Source organism: Mirounga angustirostris, unplaced genomic scaffold (genome assembly GCF_029215605.1).
Source record: "Mirounga angustirostris isolate CCGP_5_RB_7025 unplaced genomic scaffold, mMirAng1.0.hap1 SCAF_3, whole genome shotgun sequence".
Lineage (NCBI taxonomy): Eukaryota > Metazoa > Chordata > Mammalia > Carnivora > Phocidae > Mirounga > Mirounga angustirostris.
In genome coordinates this window covers 141,339,805-141,366,269 of record NW_026991711.1, presented here as the reverse complement: position 1 = coordinate 141,366,269, position 26,465 = coordinate 141,339,805, and the positions used below count along the sequence as shown (strand labels likewise).

At 36.8% G+C, this 26,465-nt stretch overlaps 1 protein-coding gene across 1 annotated transcript; it reads left to right on the top strand.

Moving 5' to 3' along the window:
- LOC123839079 (cytochrome c, testis-specific) lies at window positions 1-10,976 on the top strand. The gene is made up of 2 exons (XM_045868456.1): window positions 1-167; window positions 10,826-10,976. The coding sequence occupies exons 1-2, from the start codon at window positions 1-3 to the stop codon at window positions 10,974-10,976; spliced, it is 318 nt and encodes a 105-aa protein (XP_045724412.1).
- The last annotated feature ends 15,489 nt before the right edge of the window (window positions 10,977-26,465 follow it).

Sequence of the window (26,465 nt, the reverse complement as noted above, 5' to 3'; positions counted from 1 at the left end):
ATGGGAGATGCTGAAGCAGGCAAGAAGATCTTTATTGAAAAATGTGCTCAGTGCCACACAGTGGAAAAAGGTGGAAAACACAAGACTGGTCCAAATCTCTGGGGCCCTTTTGGACGAAAAGCAGGACAAGCACCAGGATTTTCTTTTTCTGATGCTAACAAAAACAAAGGTAAAACCTAGGCAGTTGTGGGAGAGAACCAGAAACTTTGTAGCAAAGAAAAAAAGCACATTAATTGATATTATAATTTCCTAGTTTACAGCATTAAAAATTAAATTCTCATGTTTATATTACTGAAATGTTGATTTATATCATAAGATCTATATTTTGATAACTGGTCTCTTTTTGATCAGAGGAATTAGCAATTCTCTGTGGCATAGGTTTTTACCTATACAAGGTATTTTATTTTATGCAGTACATTTATGTTGAAAATCATGAGCTAAATTAAAAAGATCAAATCATATTTTAATGGCATAATGGTAGTTTTCTGTTTGTAGTAGTGATTCTTAGCAGAGTGTGGGGATGTTATATAAATAGTTTGAAAAAGTATATTCAGTGATTTTTTTGTTGTTGATGGAAAGTAGGTAGATGGCAGTTAAAATGAGAAAGCATTTTAGGGTTGAAATTAAAAATGGCTGGAAAAAACTATAATATCTTTGCAAAGAACTTTATTATTCCTGGATATGCATATATATATGTACATACATACATACATATATACATATCATTAGCATTCACCTCAAAAATAGGGTACAACTCTAGATAGACTGCAGCTCTATTTTGAACTGTTCTTGGAGGCCTAGCATTTCTTACTGGCCCGAATTTCAGATCATTATAACACTACTATTTGGAAAGATTTTTATTTATTTTGTTTTTGTTTCTTTTTATTCTTTTTATTGAAGTGTAATTCACACATTAGCCATTTTGAAGTGTACAAGTCAGTACATTTAGTGTATTCAGAGTATTGTGTAATCAACACCTCTCTGTAGTTTCAAAACTTTTTCATTACTTGAGAAGAACCCCTGTACCCATTAAATAATCACTCCCCATTTCCTCCTACCCTTTACCCCTTGTAACCTCTAATCTGCTTCCTATCTTTATGGATTTGCCTATTCTGCATATTTCATAAAAAGGAATAATAAAATATGACCTTTTATGTCTGACTTCTTTCACTTAGCATAATGTTTTCAAGGTTCATTGAAGTTATAGCATGTATCAGTACTTCATTCTTTTTATGGCTAATCATATTCAATAGAATCTATATATCACAATTTGTTTATCCATTTATCAGTTGATGAACATTTGGATTTTTCCACCTCTCGCCTATTGTGAATATTGAGTCCCTGTTTTCAGCTCTTTTCGATATATATAGATATGTATATCTATATATGTGTTGGGGTCATTTGTTAAATCTATATTTAACTTTTTGAGGAAAGCCAAATTGTTTTCCACAGTAGCTGTATCATTTTACATTCCCATCAGTAATGTAGGATTCCTATTTCTCTGATCCTCTCCAATCCTTGTTATTTTCTTTTTCTTTTTAAAATTGCCATCCTAGTGGGTGTGAAGTGGCATCTAAAAAATTTGTTTTGCATTTCATTAATGAATGATGGTGTTGAACATGTTTTAGTGTGCTTTGTTAAAAAAGAAAATCACAGAGCCAAAATAGAGTCACTTGTACTAGGCCCACAACACTAAACCCGAGGCTTAATACCTAGCTTAACTGTAGTTTCAACCTTTCCCAGGAATGTAATCTTAACCAGTTTGTCTGGAATTTCCTGGTCCGTGCTGGTAAAGTAATCCACCTAGTAAGAACCTTTTGTCCCCCAAAAAGAGGTGACCTTGTCTGAAATAATTCTTTCTTATTGTGTTATGACTTCCTTGTCCTGTCTTTAAAAACCTTTCCCTTTCTGTAGCCCTTTGGAACTCCTTTCTATATGCTGCCTGATTCGTGAATCATTGAATAAAGTCAATTTGATCCTTAAATTCACTCAGTTGAAATTTTTTTGTTCAACAACTTGTTGGCCATTTGTAGATTTGGAAAAGTGTTTATTCCTGTCCTCTGCCTATTTTTTATTTGAATTGTTTGTCTTTTTTATTGTTGAGTTTTAAGAGTTCTTTATACATTCTGGACACTAACCTCTCATCAAATATGTGATTTTCAAATATTTTCTCTTCTTTTGTAATTTGTCTTCATTTGCTTGATAATGTCCTTTGATGCACAGAAGTTTTTAATTTGTTTAAAGTCCATTTATCTGTATTTTTGTTGATTTTTTGGGGGGGCATCAAATCTAAGAATCCATCACCGTATCTGAGGTCATAAAGATTTGCCCCTATGTTTTCTTCAAATAGTTTTATAGTTTTGGCTCTTAGATTTAGGTTTTTGACCCATTTTCACTTAATTTTTTATAGAGAGTGAGGGAATAGTCCTACTTCATTCTTTTGCATGTGGCTATCATTGCTTCTCAGACTTTTGGTTAAGATCAAGTGCATATGTTTATCCAGTTATCCCAGCCCCATTTCTTGAAAAGACCATTCTTTCCCAGTTGAATGGTCTTGATACCCTTGTTGAAATTCAATTGGCCATGTATGTTAGGGTTTACTTTTGGACATTGAATTCTATTCTATTGGTCTGTATATCTATCCTTATAATAATACCACAGTTTTTATTACTGTAGTTTTTTGATAAGTTTTGAAATTAGGAAGTATGAGCCCTCTAGCTATGTTGTCCTTTTTCAGTATTGTTTTGGCTATTCAGGGCCCTTTGTAGTTCTGTGAATTTGAGGATAACCTTTCCCATTTCTGCAAGAAAGCCTTTGGAATTTGATAGAGATTGCATTGTATCTGTGGATTATTTTCGGGAGTGTTGCCATTTTAGCAACATTAATGTTCCAATCTACGAACATGGGATACTTTTCCATTTATTAAGGTCTCCTTTCATTTCTTTCAGAAATGTTTTGTAATTTTCATTGTACAAGTTTGTCACTTCCTTGGTTAAATTGTGCCTAAGTATTTTATTCTTTTAGATATTATTATAACTAGAACTGTTTTCTTAATTTCTTTTTCAAATTGTTCATTGCTTGTATATAGAACACAACTGATTTTTGTATGTTGATCTTATACCCTGAAGCTTTGCTGAGTTAATTTATTAGTTCTGGTAGACTTTTTGTGGATCCTTTGGGATTTTCTACATATAGAATCATATCATCTGTAATAGAGGTAGTTTATTTCTTCCTTTCCAGTTTGGATGGCTTTTATTTCTTTTGTTTTCCCTAATTGCTCTGTCTAGGACTTCTAGTGGAATTCTGAGTAGAACTGGTGAAAATGAGCCTCTTTTTCTTGTTCCTGATCTTAGAGGGAAAGTTTTCAGCTTTTCACCTTGGGTATGGTATTAGCTGGGGGTTTCCAAAAATTCCTGTTTTCTTGTTAAGCAACTTACCTTTTATTCTTAGTTTACTGAGTGTTTATATCATGAAAGGGTGTTGGAATTTGTCAATTTTTTTTTTGCATCTTTTGAAATAATAATGTATTCTTTTTCCTTTTGCTCTATTAATGTGTTAAGTTGATTGATTTTCTTATGTTGAACCATCCTTGCATTCCTGGGATAAATCCCATTTGGTCATAGTATGTAATCCTTTTAATGTGGGTTGGATTTAGTTTGCTAGTATTTTTTTAGGATTTTTGCATTTATAGTGATTAGAGATACTGGTTTGTAGTTTTCTTGTGGTGTCTGTCTGGCGTTGATGTTTAGAGAAGTTTAAAATATAGATTATTGCAGCTGTAAGTTCTCTTCATACATGATTTGAATTTGGTATTTTTAAATTTCTTAATGGGTTTTATAGTGCTGTATAGTGCTTATTTAATTAAGCTTTGTGGACTATATTGTAGGAGAAGGGTTTTAATGAAGGGAGTTGGCATTTTGTGCACAATTTTTTTTTTTTTTTTTGGGTGCAAATGTAATAGCTTGCATTTTGTCAAAAGAGAGATTCTGCTTATTCTAACCTGTGTTAATATTTCTAATAAGATAGTGTTTTGGTTGGTCTCAGCCTATCCATAGTGATGTTATTGCCTAGAAATGCCTGGGGACACTCACCTGGGCCTATACTACTTGTAGAGCCCCCACAGACATTTCCTCAACCAAAGTCAATGTTGTGGCTGGACCAGACCTTGTGGTTCTTATTATGATTGAAAGACACTCCTTAGCATCAACCATCAGGGAATTTTGAAAAGAACGATTTATTACTCATGAGTCCTGGAGGTTACATGGCATGTCTGGGACCACACAGTGAGGTTGAGAGGAAAGAAGAGTGAGAGGGAGCTAGTGAGCAGGCCTGGTGTTTTGCTTTTATTGGAGTCAAGGGTGGGGTGCCTAGTGTTTCGCAGGTTCATTGTTTAATGGTGCATTTAAAACATAAGAGTGGGAATTAAAGCATGGGAAGGGAAAAACAAACAGTCCTCAAATGTAGTTATCTAGGTCTACCAGAGCATTCTTAAAAAAAGTGGGGAGGTACTTCATGGGTGGGGAAACTTGGCTCTATCTTTCATGTAACTGGCAGTGTGTTTATTCAGACTTTGAAGTAGATGCCTTGGCAAACAAAAGCTTAATGTCAGGCATTTATATTATAGTTTAAAAAGCTAATTATCAGGTGCCTATTCTACAGATAGGTGAGATATAGTGAAATTTTTGTTATCTAGAATATTGGGGAAAGGGACCTGTTTATAGTCAAATGTTTTAGTTAAAACAAAAGTAGCATATGTAGGATTTTTACAGGTTTTTATGTGAAAAGAAGATACTTTTTATCTTTCTGAAATGTTGAGAACAATACAGTTTAGTAGGATGGAGAGCTAGGAAAGTCCTTGGTCCCTAGACTTCTCTTGTGTTTTAAAGCAAACCAGGATGGAGTGGGGTGGGGAATATATGGTAAGTATTTGAGGACTGTATTAGTTTCTTAGGGCTGCTGTAACAAAATGTCATAAGTTGAGTGGCTTAAAATAACAGAAATTTATGGTTTCACATTTCTGGAGGCTAGAAGTGCAAGATCAAGGTGTTGGCAGGACCATGCTCTCTCTAAAACCTGTAGGACAATCCTTCCTTGTTTCTTCCTAGTTTCTGGTAGTTTGCCAGTTATCTTGGTGTTTTGGGCCTTCGGCTGCATAACTCCAATCTCTGTCATTTCATGATCCCTGTGTGTCTCTGTCTTCACATGGCTGTCTTATAAGGATACCAATCATATTTGATTGGGAACCCATCCTACTACAGTATGACCTCATTTCAACGTAACTATTCACATCTGCAATGATCCTATTTCTAAACAAAGCCACATTCTGAGGTACTGTGGGTTAGGACCTCAATGTATCCTTATTCAGGGAACATCCATAATAAAGGACCATATATACATATAAAATAAATACATAGATAATTGGTAAAACACTTAAGTTAAAATAAAATAGAATAAAATTTAATCTTTGCTCAGGGGTGCTTCAGAATCTTTAAACATCAATGTAATTGTTATTAACACAATATCATTGTGTTTAATATTTGCAAAAATGCTGGTTAATAGGTATTCTATAATATAAAGAATTTGTCTGGTCTTTGTCCTAGGTTCCTAGGAGGGAATCTCCAAAACCTTAGAATTTCCCAAGTTATAAGAGTGTCTCTTTTATTTAAGTTTGGGCCTTTGGACCACCACCTGAGTTTATGCTAGTGAGATGACTTATGGTAGGCTCCTAGATAGTTTCAGGATGGGGGTGGCCAAGCTTGAAAGACCAACTATGTGAATTAGAGACTTGGAGCTTTGGGCTAGGTGAGTTATCAGTCCAACCTCCAGGGTTAGAGGACAGGAGCTAGAGATTGAGTTTTATCACATGGCTAATGATTCAGTAGGCATTCTTATGTAATAAAACCCCAATAAAAACTCTGGACACTTTAATTGGAAGCTCTGTTTGAGCGTCCTGTTTGGTGAGCATATTAATTACTAGAAGAGTAATCAGTCCTGATTCCCTAGGGAAAGGACTCAGAAGCTCTGTGTTTGGGACTTTCCCAGACTTCATCATATGGATCTCTTTATCTCTCTGGTTCTGATTTTATCCTTTATATTAAAACTGTAACTAAGTATAGTGCTTTCCTAAGTTCTGTAAATTGTTCTAGCGAGTTATCAAACTTGAGGGGGTCCTGGGAACCTTCAAATTTATGACCAATTGGTTAGAATTTGGGATGGCCTGGGACCCCAAACTTGCCGCTGGTGTCTAAAGTGAGGACAGAATTGCTGGGGACTATGGAGTCTGTTCAGTTTCAGGCAGTTAGGGTCAGATTTCCCTTGCATTAATTGCAATACGATTTCTAGTTGATAGACTATTGAATAAATCAGTCTGAAACTTGGATTTATTATTTGAATTTATATGGTTCTTTAGTTTTTAAAGTAATATTTTTCTTTTTATAAAGAATAATTTATTTATTTGACAGAAAGAGACACAGCAAGAGAGGGAACACAAGCTTGGGGAGTGGGAGAGGGAGAAGCAGGCTTCCTGCAGAGCAGGGAGCCTGATGTGGGGCTCGATCCCAGGACCCTGGGATCATGACCTGAGCCAAAGGCAGACGCTTAACGACTGAGCCACCCAGGTGCCCCTAAAGTAATATTTTTCTATAGTGTCATTTTATTATCTTGTTATCACATTACAAGAGCAGTCAAATTTTGATTCCTAACTTATAGACTAGTTATAACCTAATTATTTATTTCTCTAAATGCCAGTATTTTGAGGGTTTTATTGCTGATTAGCATTGATTAGAAATAATATTAAAACTGATTATAGAGCGCCTGGGTGGCTCAGTCGGTTAAGCATCTGCTTTCAGCTCAGGTCATGATCCCAGAGTCCTGTGATCGAGTCTCACATCAGGCTCCCTGCTCAGTGGGGAGTCTGCTTCTCCCTCTATCCCTCCCCCCTGCTCATGCTCTCTCTCTCTCTCTCAAATAAATAAAATCTTTAAAAAAAAAACTGATTACAAATATATCTTTTATTGTAGATTTTTGTCAAAGAGTAAAAGCTGTGTAGAAGGCTTGGCTTTAACATTATTTAAGAATTAGTAATAAAATTTCTGTAAGTCAGATCATTTAAGTAGTATTTATGACTTATTTGGGGATATAATATTACTATTTGTTCTACTGGTTACATAATAATAAGTAGGAGAATGAAATTGAATCCCTATATTATGCCACTCATAAAAATTAACTTGAAATGGATTAAAGACTTAAGTAAATTAAATATGACTTGAAACTGTAAAACTTCTAGAAGAAAACATAGAGAAAAAGATCCTTGACACTGGTCTTTGTAATGATCTTCTGGATATTGACACCAAAAGCACAAGCAACAAGAACAGTCATTAAGTGGGACTACATCAAACTAAAAAGCTTCTGCACAGCAAAATAAATAGTCAACAAAATGAAAAAGCAACCTATGGAATGGGAGAAAATATTTGCAAATTATGTATCTGATAAAGGGTTGATGCTCAAAATATATAAAGAATGGATGCAACACAATAGTGAAAAAACAAACCAATTAAAAAATAGGCACAGGAACGGAATATTTCCCCAAAGAGGACATATAATTCGACCACAGGTACGTGAAGAGGTGTTCAACATCACTGTCAGGGAAATGCAAATCAAAACCGCAGCGAGATATCACCTCATGCCTGTTAGAATTGCTAGCATCAAAAGACAAGAAACAACAAGTGTTGGCAAAGATGTGGAGAAAAGGAAGAACTTGTAAACAGGTGGTAGAAATGTAAGTTGGTGCAGCCACTATGGAAAACAGTGTGGAGATTCATTTAAAATGAAAAATAACTATCATATGATCCAGTAATATCATCTCTGGGTATGTATCCAAAGGAAATGAAAACAGAATCTGGGAGAGATACCTGCATCCCATGTTCATTGCAGCATTATTTGCAATAGCCAAGCTATGGAAACAACGTAAGTGTCAACAGATGAATGGAGAAAAATGTGGTAAATATATACAATAGTATATTCAGCCGTGAGAAAGAAGGAAATCCAGCCATTTGCAAAAACTTGGATGAACCTTGAAGGCATTATGCTGAGTGAAATAAGTTAGAGAAAATAATACTGTATAATATCATTTATATGTGGAATCTTAAAAGGTCAAACTCAGGAAGTTTTAGGAAGGTGGGAGGATCTTGAGCTCACCTCATCCATGTGGACACACTGAGATAATATACTACGTGACTAACTCTGAAAACGACCTGAAGGCTGGCAGAACAGACCTCCTACAGCTAATCATAGACAGAAGGCCACATCAAAAAGGGTAGAAGGGGTGAAAACATGATTGGGAACCAAACCCCAGCACACAGTAGGAGGGACATCACAAGCATGGAGAAGCAAGAGGATCAGAATCCACACCAGGGACCCCTGGCACAGGAGACTCAAACTGGAAGACAAATCCCCACAACATCTGGCTTTGAAAATAAGTGGGGCTTAACTTTAGGAGCTTCAACTTCAACAAAGAGATATAAATTATAAAATAACCTGTCAGAGGTGAAGAATTCAATAATTGAAATAAAAAATACACTAGAGGAAATCAAGAGCAGGTTAGAGGAGGCAGAGGAACTACCAGTGATCTAGAAGACAGGGTAATGGAAAGCCATGAAGCTGAACAGCAAAAAAGATAAAAGAGTAGCAAAAAATGAGAATAGGTAAAGGGGCCTCTGTGACATCATCAAGCATAATAAAATTTGCATATAGGGATCCCAGAAGGAGGAGAGAGAAGGGGGGCAGAAAACTTATTTGAAGAGATAGTACCTGAAAACTTCCCTAATCTGGGGAAGGAAACAGACATCCAGATCCAGGAAGCACAGAAGGTCCCTAACAAGATGAACCCAAGGAAGTCCACACCCAGACACATAATAATTGAAATGGCAAAAAGTACTGATAAAGAGATTTTTAAAAGCAGCAAGAAAAAAAGAAAAGTTACATATAAGGGAAACCCCATAAGATTATTAGCTGATTTTTTAGCAGACATTTTGTAGGCCAGAAGGGAGTGACATGATGTATTCAAAGTCCTGAAAGGAAAAAACCTACAACCAAGAATATTCTGCCCAGAAAGGTTATCATTCAGAACAGAAGGAGAAGTAGAATTTCCCAAACGAAAGTAAAAGGTGTTCATCACCACTAAACCAGCCTTATAAGAAATATTAAAGGAAATTCTTTAACTGGAAATAAAAGGCCATAACTAAAAGTAAGAAAATTATGAAAGGAAAAAATTTCACAGGTAAAAGGAAATACAGTTAATGTAGTAGGTTAATCACTTTTAAAGCCAGTATGGCAGTTAAAACTCAAAGGTAGTAAAATCAGTTACATCTACAAAAACTAGCCAGGGGATACACAAAATAGAAAGATAAAATATGACATAAAACATGGAGGGGGGAGTAAAAATTTAGTGCTTTTAGAGTGTGTTTAAACTTAAGGGACCATCAACTTAATATAGATTCCTGTACACATAAGCTGTTATGTATGAATCAAATGGTAACCACAAATCAAAAACCTATAATAGATACACAAAATAATAAAGAGAAAGGAATCTAAGTGTAACACTAAAGAAAGCCATCAAACTACAAGGGAAGAGAGCAAGAGAAGGAAGGAATAGAGAAGACCTATCAACAAGAAGACCTATAAACAGAAAACAGTTAACAAAATGGCAGTAAGTACATAACCTATCAGTAATTACTTTAAATGTAAATGGACTAAATGCTCCGATCAAAAGGCATAGGATGACTGAATGGATAAAAAAAATTAAGACCTGTTTATATGCTGCCTACAGGAGACTCACTTCAGATGTAAGGACATACACAGACTGAAAGTAGAGGGATGGAAAAAGATATTCCATGCAAATGGAAATCAAAAGGTAGAATGCTTCTTTTAAAGATGGCATGTCTGTGTTTTTTTCTTTAATCCTGGCTCTCCTGACACTCCATAGTGTCAAATTGAATTTAGGGAGACTTTCACATCCAGCTTATATACACTCTACTCTTTTTGGGCCAGAGGACTATGACTTGCCCCTTAGGATTTATCACCTACTTTGGAGAACTCTTCTTTTGAGATCATTAGTGACAGGTGTCCTCTTACTCTGGTCCAAGTTTTATGTTTTTGGTAGTCTTCTGATTATATGAAGTTTGGAGTTATAGGTGCTCCCTTTATATTTTATCAAAAGTGGAGTTAGCACTTCTGTTTCTCTTTGTCCATATTCTTTTTGACTGGTTTTAGAAAGGAAAAAATGAAGAGACAACCTTTCTCTCTCATTGTAAAACTGCTTTCCTGAAATCATAGCTTTTTGACAGAGATTTGGACAGGGGCAACATGCTATGATTGGAAGAAAAAAAAATGAAAATATGAGTTAGCAGTCACAGATTCTTGACTTTAAGTCATCTTGTCTTTTAGGGCAAATTATTCTCCTCTGTTTGGATCATTTATTCATCTGCAAAGTGAGGGGTTGGATTAATTTCTAAGATCTCTTCTAGAAGAACTCTGTGATTCTAGGAGGAGAGGTACTGCCAACATGTCTAGGTTGGAAGTTTATTGGTATACTTTGGATCATGCTGAACAGCATGTGAGTATTAGATTTCTATAGGGAACTGGAAGAGTAGAGCGCCAAAGGCTAATTTTAGAATTTTCTTATAGGTCAGAAACTGTAAGTATTCCCAGTTATGAGAGCCTTCCTATTGAATCCAAGAGTAATCTTTTGTTCACATATGTGGGTCACATCAGAAAGTAAGCCTTACAAATATAACTATACAAACTTAAAACTTATTTCCACCTTTATGGGTATTATCTGGGGGGAGGAAACTCTGATGGAATATTTGGAGAACCCAAAGAAATATATCCCTGGAACTAAAATGGTTTTTGCTGGTCTTAAAAAGAAGAGTGAGAGAGAAGATCTTATTCAGTATTTGAAATGGGCAACATCTTCATGAAATGCTCTTGCAATATTAGTTATAAGCCAAAATTTTCCAATTTTAAATATTGCCTGTTTAAAGAAGTCAAATTTGATCTTTCTTGATCAGCCTGTAGTAAATTTAACATTTAAAAATAAAAGTTGAAATTTTTGTTTGTGTGTAATCTACTGATCAGATGCCCTTCCGAGTCTGAACTGACTTTTGTCTGCTCACTAGGGATGTGAATAAGGTCAGCATGGAAGAGGAGAGGGAAGAAAACTGAAATCTATTGTGCTTCAGTGATCCCTACATGCACAAAATATTTTATAAGCCTAGCAACTACTATTGATGATGGAGATAATTTCCACATACTTATTTCTCTGTAATTTAAATGTAGATATAGAGGATATTAGCTTCAGTTTTCATTAAGCTATGTTTGGTTATGTGTTTGCCTTTTATTATAATGTTATTGTATATATAATTATAACTTTATTATAAGTAACTTTAAGGAAAAAAATAAGGAAAGTGAAGTCAAATAATTGATCTTATCTTAGGAATATGATTGGAATGAAAAACAAATTATTGACCATGAGTGACACAAAATAAAACTTAGAGAGATGGAAAAAAGCATGTTCTAAGTTAGTAAGCATTTATGTCATTTAACATATAATATTTTTGCATTAACCTTTTTATGGCACCTTTCTAATCCTGAGTAATGTAAGGCTGGACTGCATGGAGGGATACCATGTACCCTGAGAAAGAGAGAAGAAAAAAATAACCCTTACCATTGATGTGGAAAGACCTCCCACCTCACAGTAAGTGGCTATGAGGCATGGCGGAGCAGGTCCACCACAGGGCCTGTGTGGAAGGGAACAGTGGCTCTGTGTGGTATGAGGTGGCCCTTGAAATGGCTGTGCAGTCCTACAAGCACTCCATTACCCAAATGTAAGGCCCCGTGCAAGAAAGAGAAGGTATTTCCTTACCAAAGAGGTGGGTAATGGACTAGTCAGGGGTCATTATGGGTGAGAATAGGATATCCATTATTTAATTTACACTTCATAGTAACACCCCTATAAGGTGGATTTTACCTTCTCATTGAGACTTGTGCCAGAACCAACATTTGGATCTTCTGCCCAATTCCTGGTGACTTTTTAACCATGTCATAGGGATAATATGTTAGTTAACTTATTAGCAAATTCTACACTGGGAAGTTACCCTAACCAAAAATTCCCAAAGTGAGGGGAACATGGTTGAAAAAGCTGTGATTTCCAGAAAGTTCTATTAAGTCAACTAAGTGCTTTGACTCAATTTTAATGCTTCTGGCAAGTGGGAGCTCAGTGCCACTACTGAATAGAAGAGTATGTCTTTGGGGACCAAGGGAGACTTCAGATGAAGTTGAGCTTGTTACTCTCCTAGGAGAAATTCTTTGATGAGGGCAGAGACATCTGTAGGGACTCCAAGAGTGTATTAGGGATGTTACCAGTCTCAGTTGAGTTGGGTTTGCAAGGATATAGAATTTGGTGACATACCTCATATTTTAATTTAATTTCTTACAGAGAACTCTGTAAGAAAGAACTTGAACTTAATTCATATTTGTAATTATAGCTCAGATTTACACAACTCTGACAGATGGACTTGGTGGCTTTGACAAAAGGCCACATTGCAGGGAGGAGCAAGAAGGAAGGCCTTATGTTTGGAGTTTAAATACTTTTTGGCACAGGAGAAGCAGAAAAGATAGTGTGAGGAGAGCTGAGATGGTAAAGGGCAGTTGGGTGGAAATAGAGAAGGATTAAGTAGATTTCTTCCTTTTAAAAAATCAAACTGATAAGATGTTGAATGTTGCTTTACATTTATGTTTATCTTAGTAAGAGCAAAATAAATACCTCTTTGCTGGTAGTGATGTTTCTGGTATTAGAAAAAAGTTTGGAGGAAAATTTGCAAATAAATGCAGTAATTAAGATTCTGTACTATGATAGGTTTTATTACTGAATGAATATATGTGGTCTCTGAGAGGCTTAAATACATCTTAGGGTCAATTTACATGAAGGGAATTTTGGATACTATGTAATTTTATCTTGTGTCAACTGTGACTGCTCTTCTCTGTATGGTTCCTGGTTAGGGCTCATCACATGAGAAATCTGCCTGAGATTTAGAAAGCAGTGGAGTTAGACAAAGGCCTTTACATTTGTAAGGTCAGCGCAGGGCCCCAGGTGCAACTCAGACTTGTCACTAATCTGTTGACAGCGACCTTTATGTGATGGGGCAACAGCTAGGCACTCAGCTTCTCCAACTCCTCCCAGATCTCTTTCATTTTGAGTCTTGGGCCATCCACATAATAAAGGTTTGCAATGATGAGAAACAGACAGAATGGTACCAGTTTGTCCTCACAGGTTTGTCCTTCCTCTGTCTACTTTGCTCCCAGCTCTCCTTCCTGACTATCTGCCCTGTTGACCTACAGTAACTTTAGGCTCATCACCAAATGCAGAGCCAACAACCTTCCATAGCCTTCCCCAGCTCTCCTTTGTGATCTTAGCGACTTTGCTCTAATCCTTAGGTGCTCCCTTCTGGACCTGTGTTCCTCAGCTTCTCCCCAAATTGTGTTAAGGTCTCTTTTAGTAACTCCATTATTCACATCTCTCACAGTGGTCCCGCATCGCTGGTCAAACCCTAACTGATACAGGTACTGTGTGCAACACACCTCCTTACAATAACAGGAACCTCCAAGGGGCTTGCTCTCTAGGTACTTTCCCACCTAAATTTGGGGTACTTTAACAGAGCAAAGGAAAGGATAATGAACTTTACAACCATCTAAGGTGTCAAGTTACTGAAGTCTGCTATTGTCTCCTAAACTTGAATTAAAGATTCAATAGAAAAAAGATTCACATTAATCAGAGAGTAGATTGTTATGTCTATGAAATCTGAAAGAAGTAGTATCCTTGTTTTATAGGACCATTAACAGGAACTGGGAAACTTCAGTAGAAAGGAAATGTTATGCTGATTGCATATCAACAAAAATATATTTGAAAAGTGTTACAGACAGTGGGATGATTATATAAGATTTGTCACTTTTAGCATAGGCAATTCTAAAATATATTTGACAGGGATCTGGAAGAATAAAGTGTTGTTTCATTTAATTAAAGTAAAAATATGAGATCAGTTAACTTGGCAATTATTTGTGGGTTTCAGAAGGAACAGAGGGAACTCTTCAGAAAGCAAGGAACATTGTTGGTTGCTGTGTTCTTAAACTTTTTTATACTAGGGAGTGAAGTACTTTCCAGATGAAAACCTCTAGTCAGTGGTTCTTGTGGAAAACAACATACTATTTAGTTTTCAAGAAGAGTAATTTTTTTAATTGAACCCTTGTGTCCCACAGGAAGTTGTGTATAATACAGCATGATTTGAGAGTATTTGCTTATTCTCTGTCATCATCACATTCTTCTAAAATATTAACATGGGGAAGAATTAAGAATCAAATTTTCTTCTGTATATATTTCACTCAGTGATCATTATCATCAACTTGTGAGTTCAAAATCACAATTTCATGCATTTCTTCAGCCTGAATTCCTCATTCTCCACAAAGGGGGGACTCATTTAAGCACAGTATATTATGGTAGTAGAGGCAGGTGGGAGTGGGGCACCACCATGGCGGGGGGTGTTGCATGAGGGCATAAGAGCTGATGACAGGCACTAAGAAGGCAGAGGGAGGGGTGCAGAAAGGGGCACTATTTATAAAATTTGGGGGATTGGGCTAGATCTCTCACTTTCAAATATATTTTATTTGCACAACCATTCGTTTCTCTTCACCCAAAGCCATAAATTCATTAGGTTTATTACCTGTCGTTAAGTAATTGCAGGTGACAATTTCATTCACGAAATATTTGATCCCTACATAATATGGCTCACCATTTTTCTAGCTCCACATGACAGTTTCCATGCGGCCCACTATCTGATGCTAAAGACAGGGCTGCGGAGCAGCACCCTACATCTAGGTAGCATTTCTGTATTAGTCAACTCTACTACAGTAAGAAAATCTTATGGACTTGCGACAACAAAACACTTATTGATCATTTACAGGGCATGTAGCCTGTGGTCAGCTGTGGCTCTGTTCTAAGTGTTTTCTCATTCTCTGGGTTCTAAGAGTCATCTAACTTAGGTTAAAGGGGAAGTACCTATATGGGACATTCCCATTCTTGTGGCAGAGGGAAAGATCAAAAGCCCTGGAAGTAGCTCCTGATGCTTCTTCATAAAGCTTCTGCTCAGCTATGGCATATGTTATATGTGCTCACATTCCAGTGACCAAACATTAAGTGGCTAAGCCCAACGCCAATGAGGTGGGGACATATACTCTCCCTGCAGGAGGAATGGCAAGTCACATAACAGTAGTAGGTCATCCTGTTAGCAGGAAGAGATGGCAAACAAGATACCATCTACCATAAACATGTATAAGCATTTCCTTTGCTCATATTTCCACTTCAGACAGTCGCTCTGTTGGACCCAGCCTCTTTGCTCTTTAAGTTACCTGTCAGTCACACCCTAGGTGCTAGTTTGCTCTATTTTTGTTAAATTTGTTTTTATTGAGGTATAATTGATACATATTATGTCAGTTCCAGGAGTAAAACACAGTGATTCCATATATGTATATATTGCAAAATGATCACTATACTGAGACTAGCTAGCATCCATCACCATACGTAGTTAGAAAAATTCTTTTATTGTGATGAGAATATTTAAGTTTACTCTTCCAATAACTTTCAGATATACTGTGCAGTATTATTAACTATAGCCACCATGCTATACATTTCATCCCCATAACTTATTTTAAAACTGGAAGTTTGGACCTTTTGACCCTGTTCACCCATTTCCCTTGCCTCTGGCAACCACCAATCTGTTCACTGTATCTATGAGCTTGGTGTTTTTGTTTTTTTGTTTTTTAAGATTTCACATATAAGTGAGATCATCATGGTATTTGTCTTTGTCACTTAGCATAACGCCCTCAAGGTCCATCCATGTTGTTGCAAATGGCAAGATTTCATTCTTTTCTATGGCTGAATAATATTCCATTGTATGTATATACCACATTTTCTTTATCCATTCATTCATTCATTCATCAATGGACACTTTGGTTGTTTCTATATCTTGGCTATTGTGAATAATACTGCAGTGAATATGGGGATGCATCTTTTCAAGTTAGTGTTTTTATTTTCCTTGAGTAAATACCAGAAGTGGAGTTACTGATCATATGGTAGTTCTATTTATTTTTAAAGATTTTATTTATTTATTTGAGAGAGAGGGAGAATGCATGTGCATGCGCGAGAGAGCAGAAGTGGTGGGGAGGGGCAAAGGGAGAGGGAGAGGGCAAGAAGATTCCCTGCTGAGTGTGGAGCCCAACACGGGGCTCCATCCCAGGATCCTGAGATCATGACTTGAGCCAAAGTCAAACATTTAACTGACTGAGTCACCCAGGTACTCCATGGTAGTTCTATTTTTAAGTTTTTAAGGAACCTCCATACTGTTTTCCATAGTGGCTGCACTAATTTACATTCCCACCAACAGTGCATAAGAGTTCTCTTTTCTTCACATCCCTGCCAACATTTGTTATTTCTTGTTGTTAGCAGCCAGCCTAACAGGTGTGAGGTAATATCTAATCATGGTTTTGATTTGCATTTCCCTGATAATTAATGATGTTGAACACCTTTTCATGTACCTGTTGGCCATCTGTATGTCTTTGGAAAAATGTCTTCTGTCCATTTTTAAAAAACTGGATTTTTTGTGTTTTTTTTGCTGTTTGGTTATATGAATTCTTTATAAATTTTGATTATTAACCCCTCATTAGTTATATGATTTGCAGATATTGTTTCCCACTCAGTAAGTTGCTTTTCCATTTTCTTGATGATTTCCTTTGCTGTGCAGAAACTCTTTAGTTTGATATAGTTGCACTTGTTTATTTTTGCTTTTCTTGCTTTTGCTTTTCGTGTCAGATTAAAAAAATCATCACCAAGACCTATGTCAAGGAGCTTACTATCTATGTTTTCTTCTAGGAGTTTTATGGTTTCAAGTTTTACATTCAAGTCTTTAATCCATTTTTAGTTAATTTTTATGTATGGTGTAAGATAGTTGTGAAGTTTCATTCTTTTACATGTGGCTGTCCAGTTTTCCCAACATCATTTATCAAAGAGACTGTCCTTCTTACAGTGTATTCTTGGCTCATTTGTCACAGATTAATTGACCATATATGCATGGGTTTATTTCTTGGCTCTCTGTTTTGTTCTATTGATCTATATGTCTGTTTTTATGCAAATACCATACTTTTTAAATTACCGTAGCTTTGCAATATAGTTTGAAATCAGGGAACATGATGCCTCCAGCTTTGTTTTTCTTTCTCAAGATTGCTTTGGCTATTCAGGGTCTTTTGTGATTCCATACAAATTTTAGGATTATTTATTTGTCCTATTTCTGTGGAAATGCCATTGGAATTTTGATAGGGATTACATTGAATTTGTAGATTACTTTGGGTAGTGTGGATATTTTAACAATATTGATTCTTTCAGTCCTTGAGCATGGAATGTCTTTGAATTTATTTGTATCTTCTTCAATTTTTTTCATTAATATCTTGTAGTTTTCAATATATAGGTCTTTTACCTTCTTGCTTAAATTTATTCCTAAGTATTTTATTCTTTTTGATGCAATTATAAATGCAATTGTTTTCTTAATTTCGCTTTCTAATAATTCATTATTAGTGTGTATAAATACAACAGATTTTTGTATTGACTTTGTATCCTGCAACTTTATTAAATTTATTAATTCCAACAGTTTTTTGATGGAGTATTTAGAGTTTTCTATATAATATCACTCTATCTGCAAATAGTGACAGTTTTTCCTCTTCCGTTCCAATTTGGATACATTTTATTTCTTTTTCTTGCCTAATTGCTTTAGTTAGGACTTCCAAAATACCACATTGAATAAAAGTGGCGAGAGTAGGCATCCTTGTCTTATTCCTAATCTTAGAGGAAAAGCTTTTGCTTTTTACCATTGAGAATGATGTTAGCTGTGAATTTGTCATATATGGCTTTGTTATGTTGAGGTACATTCCTTCTATCCCCACTTTGTTGAGAGTTTTTGTCATAAATGGATGTTGAATTTTGTTAAGTGCTTTTTCTGTATCTATTGAGATGATGATATGATTTTTATCCTTTATTTTGTTAATGTGGCCTATCACATTGACTTGTTTGTGGATATTGAACCATTCTTGCATCCCTGGAATAAATCTACTTGATCATGGTGTATGATCCTTTTAATGTATTGCTGAATTTAGTTTGCACCCTCCTTTTATATTAGTTCTTTAAGTAAAAACCGAATCATTCATTGTGGAATTTTCCCCCAATTTTTTCTGCATTTTGTTCTGATTATTAGTAGATCTACACTTTCAATATTAATACTAATTGTGGATTATTATTGAATACAAACATTATATGGCATTTAAGAATATTTGTGATTTCTTATATAGATTTCATTGTTTGTTATATTCAATCAATGCATTGTACCTTATGTTGTCATTTGTACTTTAATGTAAATATTCTGTCTTCCTAGCTAGACTGTAAATGTTCTTTGAGGAAAGGGATATCCTTACATTATTTTATATCCTCAATATCTAACTCAGCCTTCGATAGTTTAAGATATTTGTAACAATGTTACCTTATAAAGATTCAAGGTATTTTTAAAATATTCAATCTGTCCATATTCTACTAAGTTTGAGTTTCCAAATGTAGAGAAAATAATTTGAAATAGTTAAAAGTCAATCAGTTTACTTTATCAACAAATCATTCTTCAACAAGATACTTTGATTATTGCTAATTTTTCTTCTGAGATAAAATATCTATTTTTAAGAAGAAGAAAACAATATCTGAAACACTTATTAAGGCATAATATTGTAGTGTATTTTTCTCTCTTTTTTAAAATTCTTTATTGGGTAAATTTGACAACAACATTGTATAAATTAAAGGGGTACATCATGTTACTTTGATATATTTATATATCATAATATGGTTGTGGTTATAATGATATTTATCATATTACATACTTGTGGTACAATATTATTGTCTGTGTTTAATAAACTGTGCATTACTGCGGCTTTTAGTACTTGTTACAAGTTTGTACCCTTAAACACCATCAGTTATCCCCTATCTTGCTTCCCCCGGTAAGTACTGTTTTACATATACTCTCTCCTTTTTTTTTTTGGTACATGTTTGACTTTTTTAGATTCCACATAGAAATGATATCATACAGTACTTGTCTGGCTTATCATATGAAGCTTATTTTTCTATCTTCATTGGTCATCATTGTTCACCTGGGTATCTTTGAAATTAAAAAAATTTGCCTTCTGGGTACTTACTATTCTTTAATATAATTATGAATACAGGTGGGCTTATTGATCAGAGTGGTTTCAATTTCTAAATTGAAAAAAGATAAAAGAGTAAGGAAATGTGCTTTAACGTAAAAAAATTTTTTAAAGGAGAATTAAATACATCATGTTGGGTTGAACAAATACCAAATATTAAATGATTTATAGCAGATAGCTGACCAAAATATGTGGAACCAGGAGGACAGATCACACTGGAAGACAGAACACAGCTTCATAACATGAAAGCAGATAAAAATTCATAGAGGATGTGACATTTCAAATAGGTCTTAATGGAAAATAGAAGTTTGAGAGGCAGGAAAGGAGAGAAGAGCATTTCAGGGGAAAGCCCAGAAGGGAGATGGGATCTGTCTGCTTGGAGAATATACAGCAGGGAGTAGCAGAAGATAAGGAAAAGAAGAGAGTTGGAAAATAGAGGTGCAGAGATGAAGGATCTTCCATTAGTTTTTCAGGGCTGTTGTAACAAATTACTGCAAACCTGGTGCTTAAGACAACAGAAACTTATTCTCTGGTAGTTCCAGAGGCCAGAACTCCAAATTCAAGGTGTTGGGAAAGTTGATTTTTTTCTGGATGCTCTGAGGGAGAATTTGTTCCATGTCTCTTTCCTAGCTTGTGATGGGTTGCCAGCAATCCTTGGTGTTCCTTGGCTTATGGATTCATCACTCCAACCTCTACTCTGTCTTCATATTGCCTTCTCCTCTATGTGTCTCAGTCTTTTCTTCTGTATCTTAGAAGGAAAAGTGTCATGGGATTTAGGACCCACCCTGAGTCTAGGATGATCTTATCTTGAGATCCTCAATTACATCTGCAAAGACCCTCTTTCCAAATAAGATCACATTCACAGGTTCTGGGAGGACATATCTTTTGGAGGGTTACCATTCAACCCACTGCACATCTTCGACAAGGACTTAATCCTACAAATAAAAGTTTATAGGCAAGGCTGTGCCGTTATTACACTTGTTATGTGGAATTCGACACTGGTTGTTAGAGAATGGACAAATGATGAAGACTTGAATCAAGTCAAGTGGGTTTGGAGAAGAGAAGCTGGATTCAAAAAGAAATTTCTGAGGCAAGATAATCCTCAGGTTGAGTGTTTAAGATGGGGAACAATGAGAGTGATCTTAGGAATGATAAATTTGAGGTGTCTGTGAGACATATAGGAGCAAATGCTTTGTAGCAGTTGGAAATGTGGGTTGGGGATTTCGGAGGGAGCTTGTGTGGTTAATTGCTAAATCAGTGGCTCCCAACAAATGATACCTGTGAGGATTCATATTCTTGTCACTCCTCTGACTGACTCTACATTTGGCTATATGATTGGCTTTGGCCAATGGGAGTTCCCAAGTATGATGCAAGCTTGATAAGCCTTTGTGCAGAAGGGCAGTGTGGCAGCAGCACTTTTTATATGAAGGAGAAAGTAACTTTCACCTTTATGCTAATCTAATTTACCCTGTGTGGCATATATTCGTCTACACAGTTACTTTATAAATTTCTTATTCTCTTGTGAGTTACTGTGGGTTACAAACTTGTACTGGATTAAGGTGAAATCACTACTAGGATTTAAACATAGGCACATGTTAAGATTCTACACAAATAGAACGGGGGAAGAGAGTGCTTACAAAATTTAAAACCAGGTAAGGCACCTGCAGTGGTTAATTTTTTGTGTCAACCTGAGTAGGCAACAGGGTACCCAGATTAAACATTGTTTTGGGGTGTCTGTGAGGGTATTTCTAATGAGATTAACATTTGAATTGGAGGACTCAGGAGATTGCCCTCTTCAGTGTGATTAGATTATCATCCATTCATTCCGCTGAAGGCCTAAATAGAACAAAAGGTGGAGAAAAGGGAAGGCAGCCTTTTTTTCCTGCCTTACCACTGAGCTGGAACACCACATATCATCTGCCCTGGGACTGGGACTTATATTATTCTCTCTCGCCTTGTTCTTAGGCCTTTAGACTTGGACTGAATTATACCACTGGCTTTCCTGGATTTCCCGTTTGCAGGCAGCATATCATAGCCTCCATAATCATGTGAGCCAGTCCCTCATAGTAAATGTATGTATGTATGTATATATGTATGTATATGTATATAATACTCTTTGGTTTTATTGGTTCTGTTTCTCTGGAAAACCCCAAATAATACAGCTCCTCAGGTTTTGGATTTGGCATAGACCATGAACAAATTCTGATATTAAATTCCTATAAAGATAAATGTAAATATCTCTGTGTGGAATTTACAGTTTAGAGATCTTTAATCTTTTTGGAATTGGAATAACCCTTTTTTTTATTTGATCCCATGGACCTCTATTTCCTAAAATAATAATATGCCAATTTTAATTTTTTTGAAGTGAATGTTTCATTTTGGAAAATTGCATCAACCTATTTGATGATGCCTATTGTTCACATAGTGAAAGTCTGTTTTAGGAGATGGAATAATTAGGAGACAAGCTTAGGATTCATTGGGCTTCAAGATATTGGTTTCAAGTTGTGGGATGTTGGTAGGGGAGGGATGGAACCAGGAGCAGATCAGAGGTTGTGCTTAGCAGATGACTTTGGAGGAGTTCAATGTCTGCTCTAGATCTCAGTTTCCATGCGTACAAAATGAAAGTGGATTATTAGATGATTTCTAAAGTTCCATCTCGTGCTAAAATGTAATGGGCCCCCTTTGGAATAATAAAAGTTATTCTGCATATGTAAGCCGGTGCTTTGACAGGGAGAGTGATCAATCAATAAATCCTAATTGACAATGGCAGTGATAAAGTAATGAATACTTGGATCAAAGAGGAAGCCCTTGTTCTTGAAAACTACAAGTGGGAAGGCCCCTTTATCTTCTCCATTCTCCAATGAGAGGCTACATGGGCAATATTTCTGTCTTGGTAGAAAGGAGAAGGGGTATATAGAGGGGGAGTCTGTAGAGCTTTTTCCTTTAGCTGATTGATTTATCATCACAGTATCATACCTTTTCAGGGTTAGTGTCCTACAGTAGGGTTCTGTTGACTGCAAATGTTGTAGAATCTATCATAGACAGTTTTGGTGGAATTAGCAGAACTATACAGAGAAGAGGGCAGAATTGCAGAAAATTGGAGCTATAGCATCCATTATTTCATAAGGGGACGTCTTCAAGATTCCATATTGGGCCAAATACTTTTCATGTGTCCCTCCATAGCTTATACAGATCCTTCTTTGTCCCTGCTACTCTCTACCTAGGAAGGATGACCCATATGGATTCTATCAACAAGCTCCAACACCTTCTAGCTTCTAGTTGGGTGTAGTCATGATAGGAGGGAGGGAGAATGAGTTCAAGGTATTTATTTCTGATATTCCTCCTTTGAGGTCAACTTGAGCTGTTGATGTCTTTTGACAGGCTGTCACTATTCCTCTGAAGGCAGTTGTTACTATGTAAGTCTCTGTCCTTTTGAGTCCTGGTGACCCTCCCATCAGGTCTGGGGGTGGTGATTTCTCTGTTGCTTTAAGTCCCAAGTGTCTTCATTATCCCAGTGGTTTACATATATTCCACCTTTGTAATCAGTCTTCTTATAAATTAACCCTTTTGAAATTATTTTGAGTGTGCTCTGTTTTCTCTTGGGACCATGACTAATACACCATTCTACAAATTGAAAATGAAGAGGAAATGGCAATTGGGGCCACATCAACACACATCTTATTATGCAGCCCTCCATCACAGCCCTCTGGACTATCTTATGAGTATTCTCTGTCACTTTCTTACTTTCTTCCTCAACCATTGACTCCTTCAGTGACCTCATAAACCAAGCAGGGAATAAAGCTGGAGCCAATTCAAAACCAAGCCACAAATGCTCAATTCATTTTCCCACCCTTCCCAGTATTCTTCTCTACTCTCACTGCTCTTGGTGCTGTAGACTGTGAGATCCTCAATCAAAGGCAGAGGTTTTATCTTAGTCTCCTTTTGCTCCAAGAGCCTGGAACATGAACATGTAAAGCTCTGAGAAATGCTAAACAACTGCTTTTATAATGAATACATGGAAGATGGGATTAAGGAAATGACTAACTATTAAACCTGTTTCCAAGCAGACCAGGGCTGGTCTCTCCCTTCTTTGAGGATGCTCAGTGCTTTTCTTACCTCCATGCACAACATTGCTGCTGCATTATAACCAGTCATGTCCTGGTAAACAGTTTTTGTTGTTGTTGGTTTATAACAGCTTAATTGAGATATAATTCACATACCATACAATTCATCTATTTAAAGTGTACAATTCAATGGATTTTAGTATAGCCACAGAATTGTGTAACCAGCACCACAATTAATTTTAGAACATTATTTTCATTAACTCAAAAAGAAACTCTGTACCTATTAGTGGTCATCTGCTTCGTCTCTATCTCCCCTCTTCTCATCTCCTGACAACCACTAGTCTACTTTCTGTCTCTTTGGATTTGTCTGTTGTGGACATTTCATATAAACGAAATCATACAAAATGTGGTCCTTTGTGAGTGACTTCTTTCACTTTGCTTAAACTTTTCAAGGTTCCTCCGATTTGTAGCCTATATCAGTACATACTTCCTTTCTATTATGGCCAAATAATATTCCACTTTATGGCTATACCACATTTTATTTATCCATTCATCAGTTGATGAACAATTGAATTGTTTTCACTGAATGTTGGTAAATGTTTAACAACTTGCAATCTGGAAAAAAAAAAAACTGATTTGTAGCATTTGTTGACTTCTATCATATAAATACTCCCATCATGGATGACTGCAAGCTACATAATGTCACTGAACATGGAGTTGGGAAGAGATGCTAAAATGGGCTCTGTGAGCCTCTGCAAGCCAGTTCCAGCATACCACTTTGACCATCTTTGCTGATGTTCCACTTAAGTTACTAGAGATGTGATCACATGCAGTGAGGTTTCCATACACTATCACTTAGGATGATAACAATGATAACATAAAAGTAATACAACAGCTAACATTTATTGAGCACTTTCTATGTATCAGGCACTGTGCTGATTGTTTTTTAAAATTTAATTCTTGATCACCACGATTTCCTTAGCAGCCTACATCTCCAGACTACCAATATTCTGTGCTTGATTCACTGTCTGCTAGGTGGTCTTCTTCCTGTTTCTTAAATACTCCAAATACATTGCATACCTCAACTCTGGCACTTGCTTCCTCTGCCTGGTACATTCTTTTTCCCAGATATCAACATAACTCATTCCCTCATTTCCATCAGATCTCTGCTCAGGTGTCCCCTGCCCAAAAGAGCCTTTCCACTACCTCATCCCTTTATCTAATCCCTTGCCAAGTTTTGTTTTTCTTCACAGCACTATCACAATGTTCTCTTATTCTGTGTATTTATTTTCTTCTTTGTGTATTGGCTGTCTCCCCACCTTCTCTGTGAAGGCAGAGCCTTTGTTTTGTTCACAGTTGCATTTTCAGTGCTAAGGCCATGTTCTTAATCATGCTAACTAAGCTGGGAAATTTGGAATTTTTGAATAAGAGCCTTTCTTTCTCCTGTGTGCCAACTCCTGGTGCTGTTAGAGGGGTGTTTAGAGAATATTCTGCTCCAGCCCCTGCATCTCTATTACTAGCCTAAATCCTGGCACCCATAGGACTCAGCTGACACAGGTGGAAGACAGTCCAGTGATGTGGCTAAGAGCATGCCTCACTCTGGAGCCAAACTAAATGGATCTGCACCCAAGCTCTGCCACCCACTGACTGTGCACCTTGGGTATGTTACTCAACTTCTCAGAATTTCTCCATCTTGAAAGTACGAGAAGACTCCTCACCTCCTAAGTCTGTTGCGAGGATAAACTAATCTCTTAATTTAAAGTGATTACTGCTGGGGTGCCTGGGTGGCTTAGTTGGTTAAGCGTCCAACTCTCGATTTCATCTCAGGTCATGATCTCAGGGTCATGAGATCCAGCCCTGCATCTGGCTCAGCGCTCAGTACAGAGTCTGCTTGAGATTCTCTCCCTCTCCCTCTGCCCCTCCTTCCTCCCTGCCTCAGGTGCATGCTCTCTCTTGCTCTCTCTCTCAAATAAATAAATAAAATCTTTAAAAAAAAAAAACATAAAGTGATCAGTGTTGGGCGCCTGGCTAGGTCAGTAGGTAGAGCATGCTGATCTCAGGGTTGTGAGTTCAAGCCTCATGATGGGTGTGGAGCCTACTTAAAAAAAATAAATAAAATGATCAATACATAGCAAGTACTTGATACACCTTGTCTGCTTAGCTCTGAGGACATCTTCCGGCAGTAATCTTTACTTACTGTGTTAGGTCATCTGTGTGTGCCTGCCACATGGAAGCACTGTAAAGTCATTGCTTGCTTCCTCTCTAGCTCTTTTCTATTACCCTCATTGCTGTCATTCTGTAAGAACATGTCTAGATTGTCCTGCTGTCCCAGGGAACTAGATAGTTCCCAGTCTGCTTTTGTTTCTCACCAAAGAGGAGACCCTTGAGCATCAAGAAAGTGTTATCAGCCTGCTGTTCTTTCCTGGAAAATCACCTACATTTAACCACTAGGTTTGGAAAAGGCCCAAGGGAAACTTGATGTTATTCTCTGTCTAACTAGCTGAGACAAGCCAGATCTGGAGCATCCCTAGGTCTGGAGAAAGAAAAGCTTCCCACAGAGGAGAAATCCTTACCCACAAAGACCTAGGATGTTGGTAGGAAGGGAAGCATTGGTGGCCTTGCCAGACTGAGTGGGGAAAGAAGGAAGAGATGGTCAGTCATCCATGAAAAGAAGAGAAACCACCCATAACATTATGCAGGACTGCCCTTAAGTCCGCCTTGCTATATGCCCCTGCTAGGTAAGGTCACCCTAATCCAAGGAACTGTGTTTTATACCCTCCCTCCATGTACCACCTTTTCCCACTCTCCCAGGTCCATGAATTTGGTTAAAGTCATAAGCTAATGGGTAACTTCATTTGCTAATTTCGGGGAAATCCAGTTCCATTAATATTTACTGAAAGCCCACAGGAGCTGGGCAGTGTTAGCGGGCAGTCCCAGGAATCTTAGGAACCAACAATCCACAGTCACATCCCAGAAAAATAATCCTCCCTTTCTCTGAGCATCCTCATTTCCTCGGAGTCAGCTTCTGGGTCTGATGCCTGCAAAACACCAACACTTCCTAGTACTTGG

What these genes read in the sequence shown, in the direction of transcription:
- LOC123839079 (XM_045868456.1), top strand. Translation starts at nt 1, where the DNA reads ATGGGAGATGCTGAAGCAGGCAAGAAGATCTTTATTGAAAAATGTGCT. An exon ending in TCTGATGCTAACAAAAACAA is followed by an intron (nt 168 to 10,825) that starts AGGTAAAACCTA and finishes TTCCACCTTTAT; the next exon opens with GGGTATTATCTGGGGGGAGG.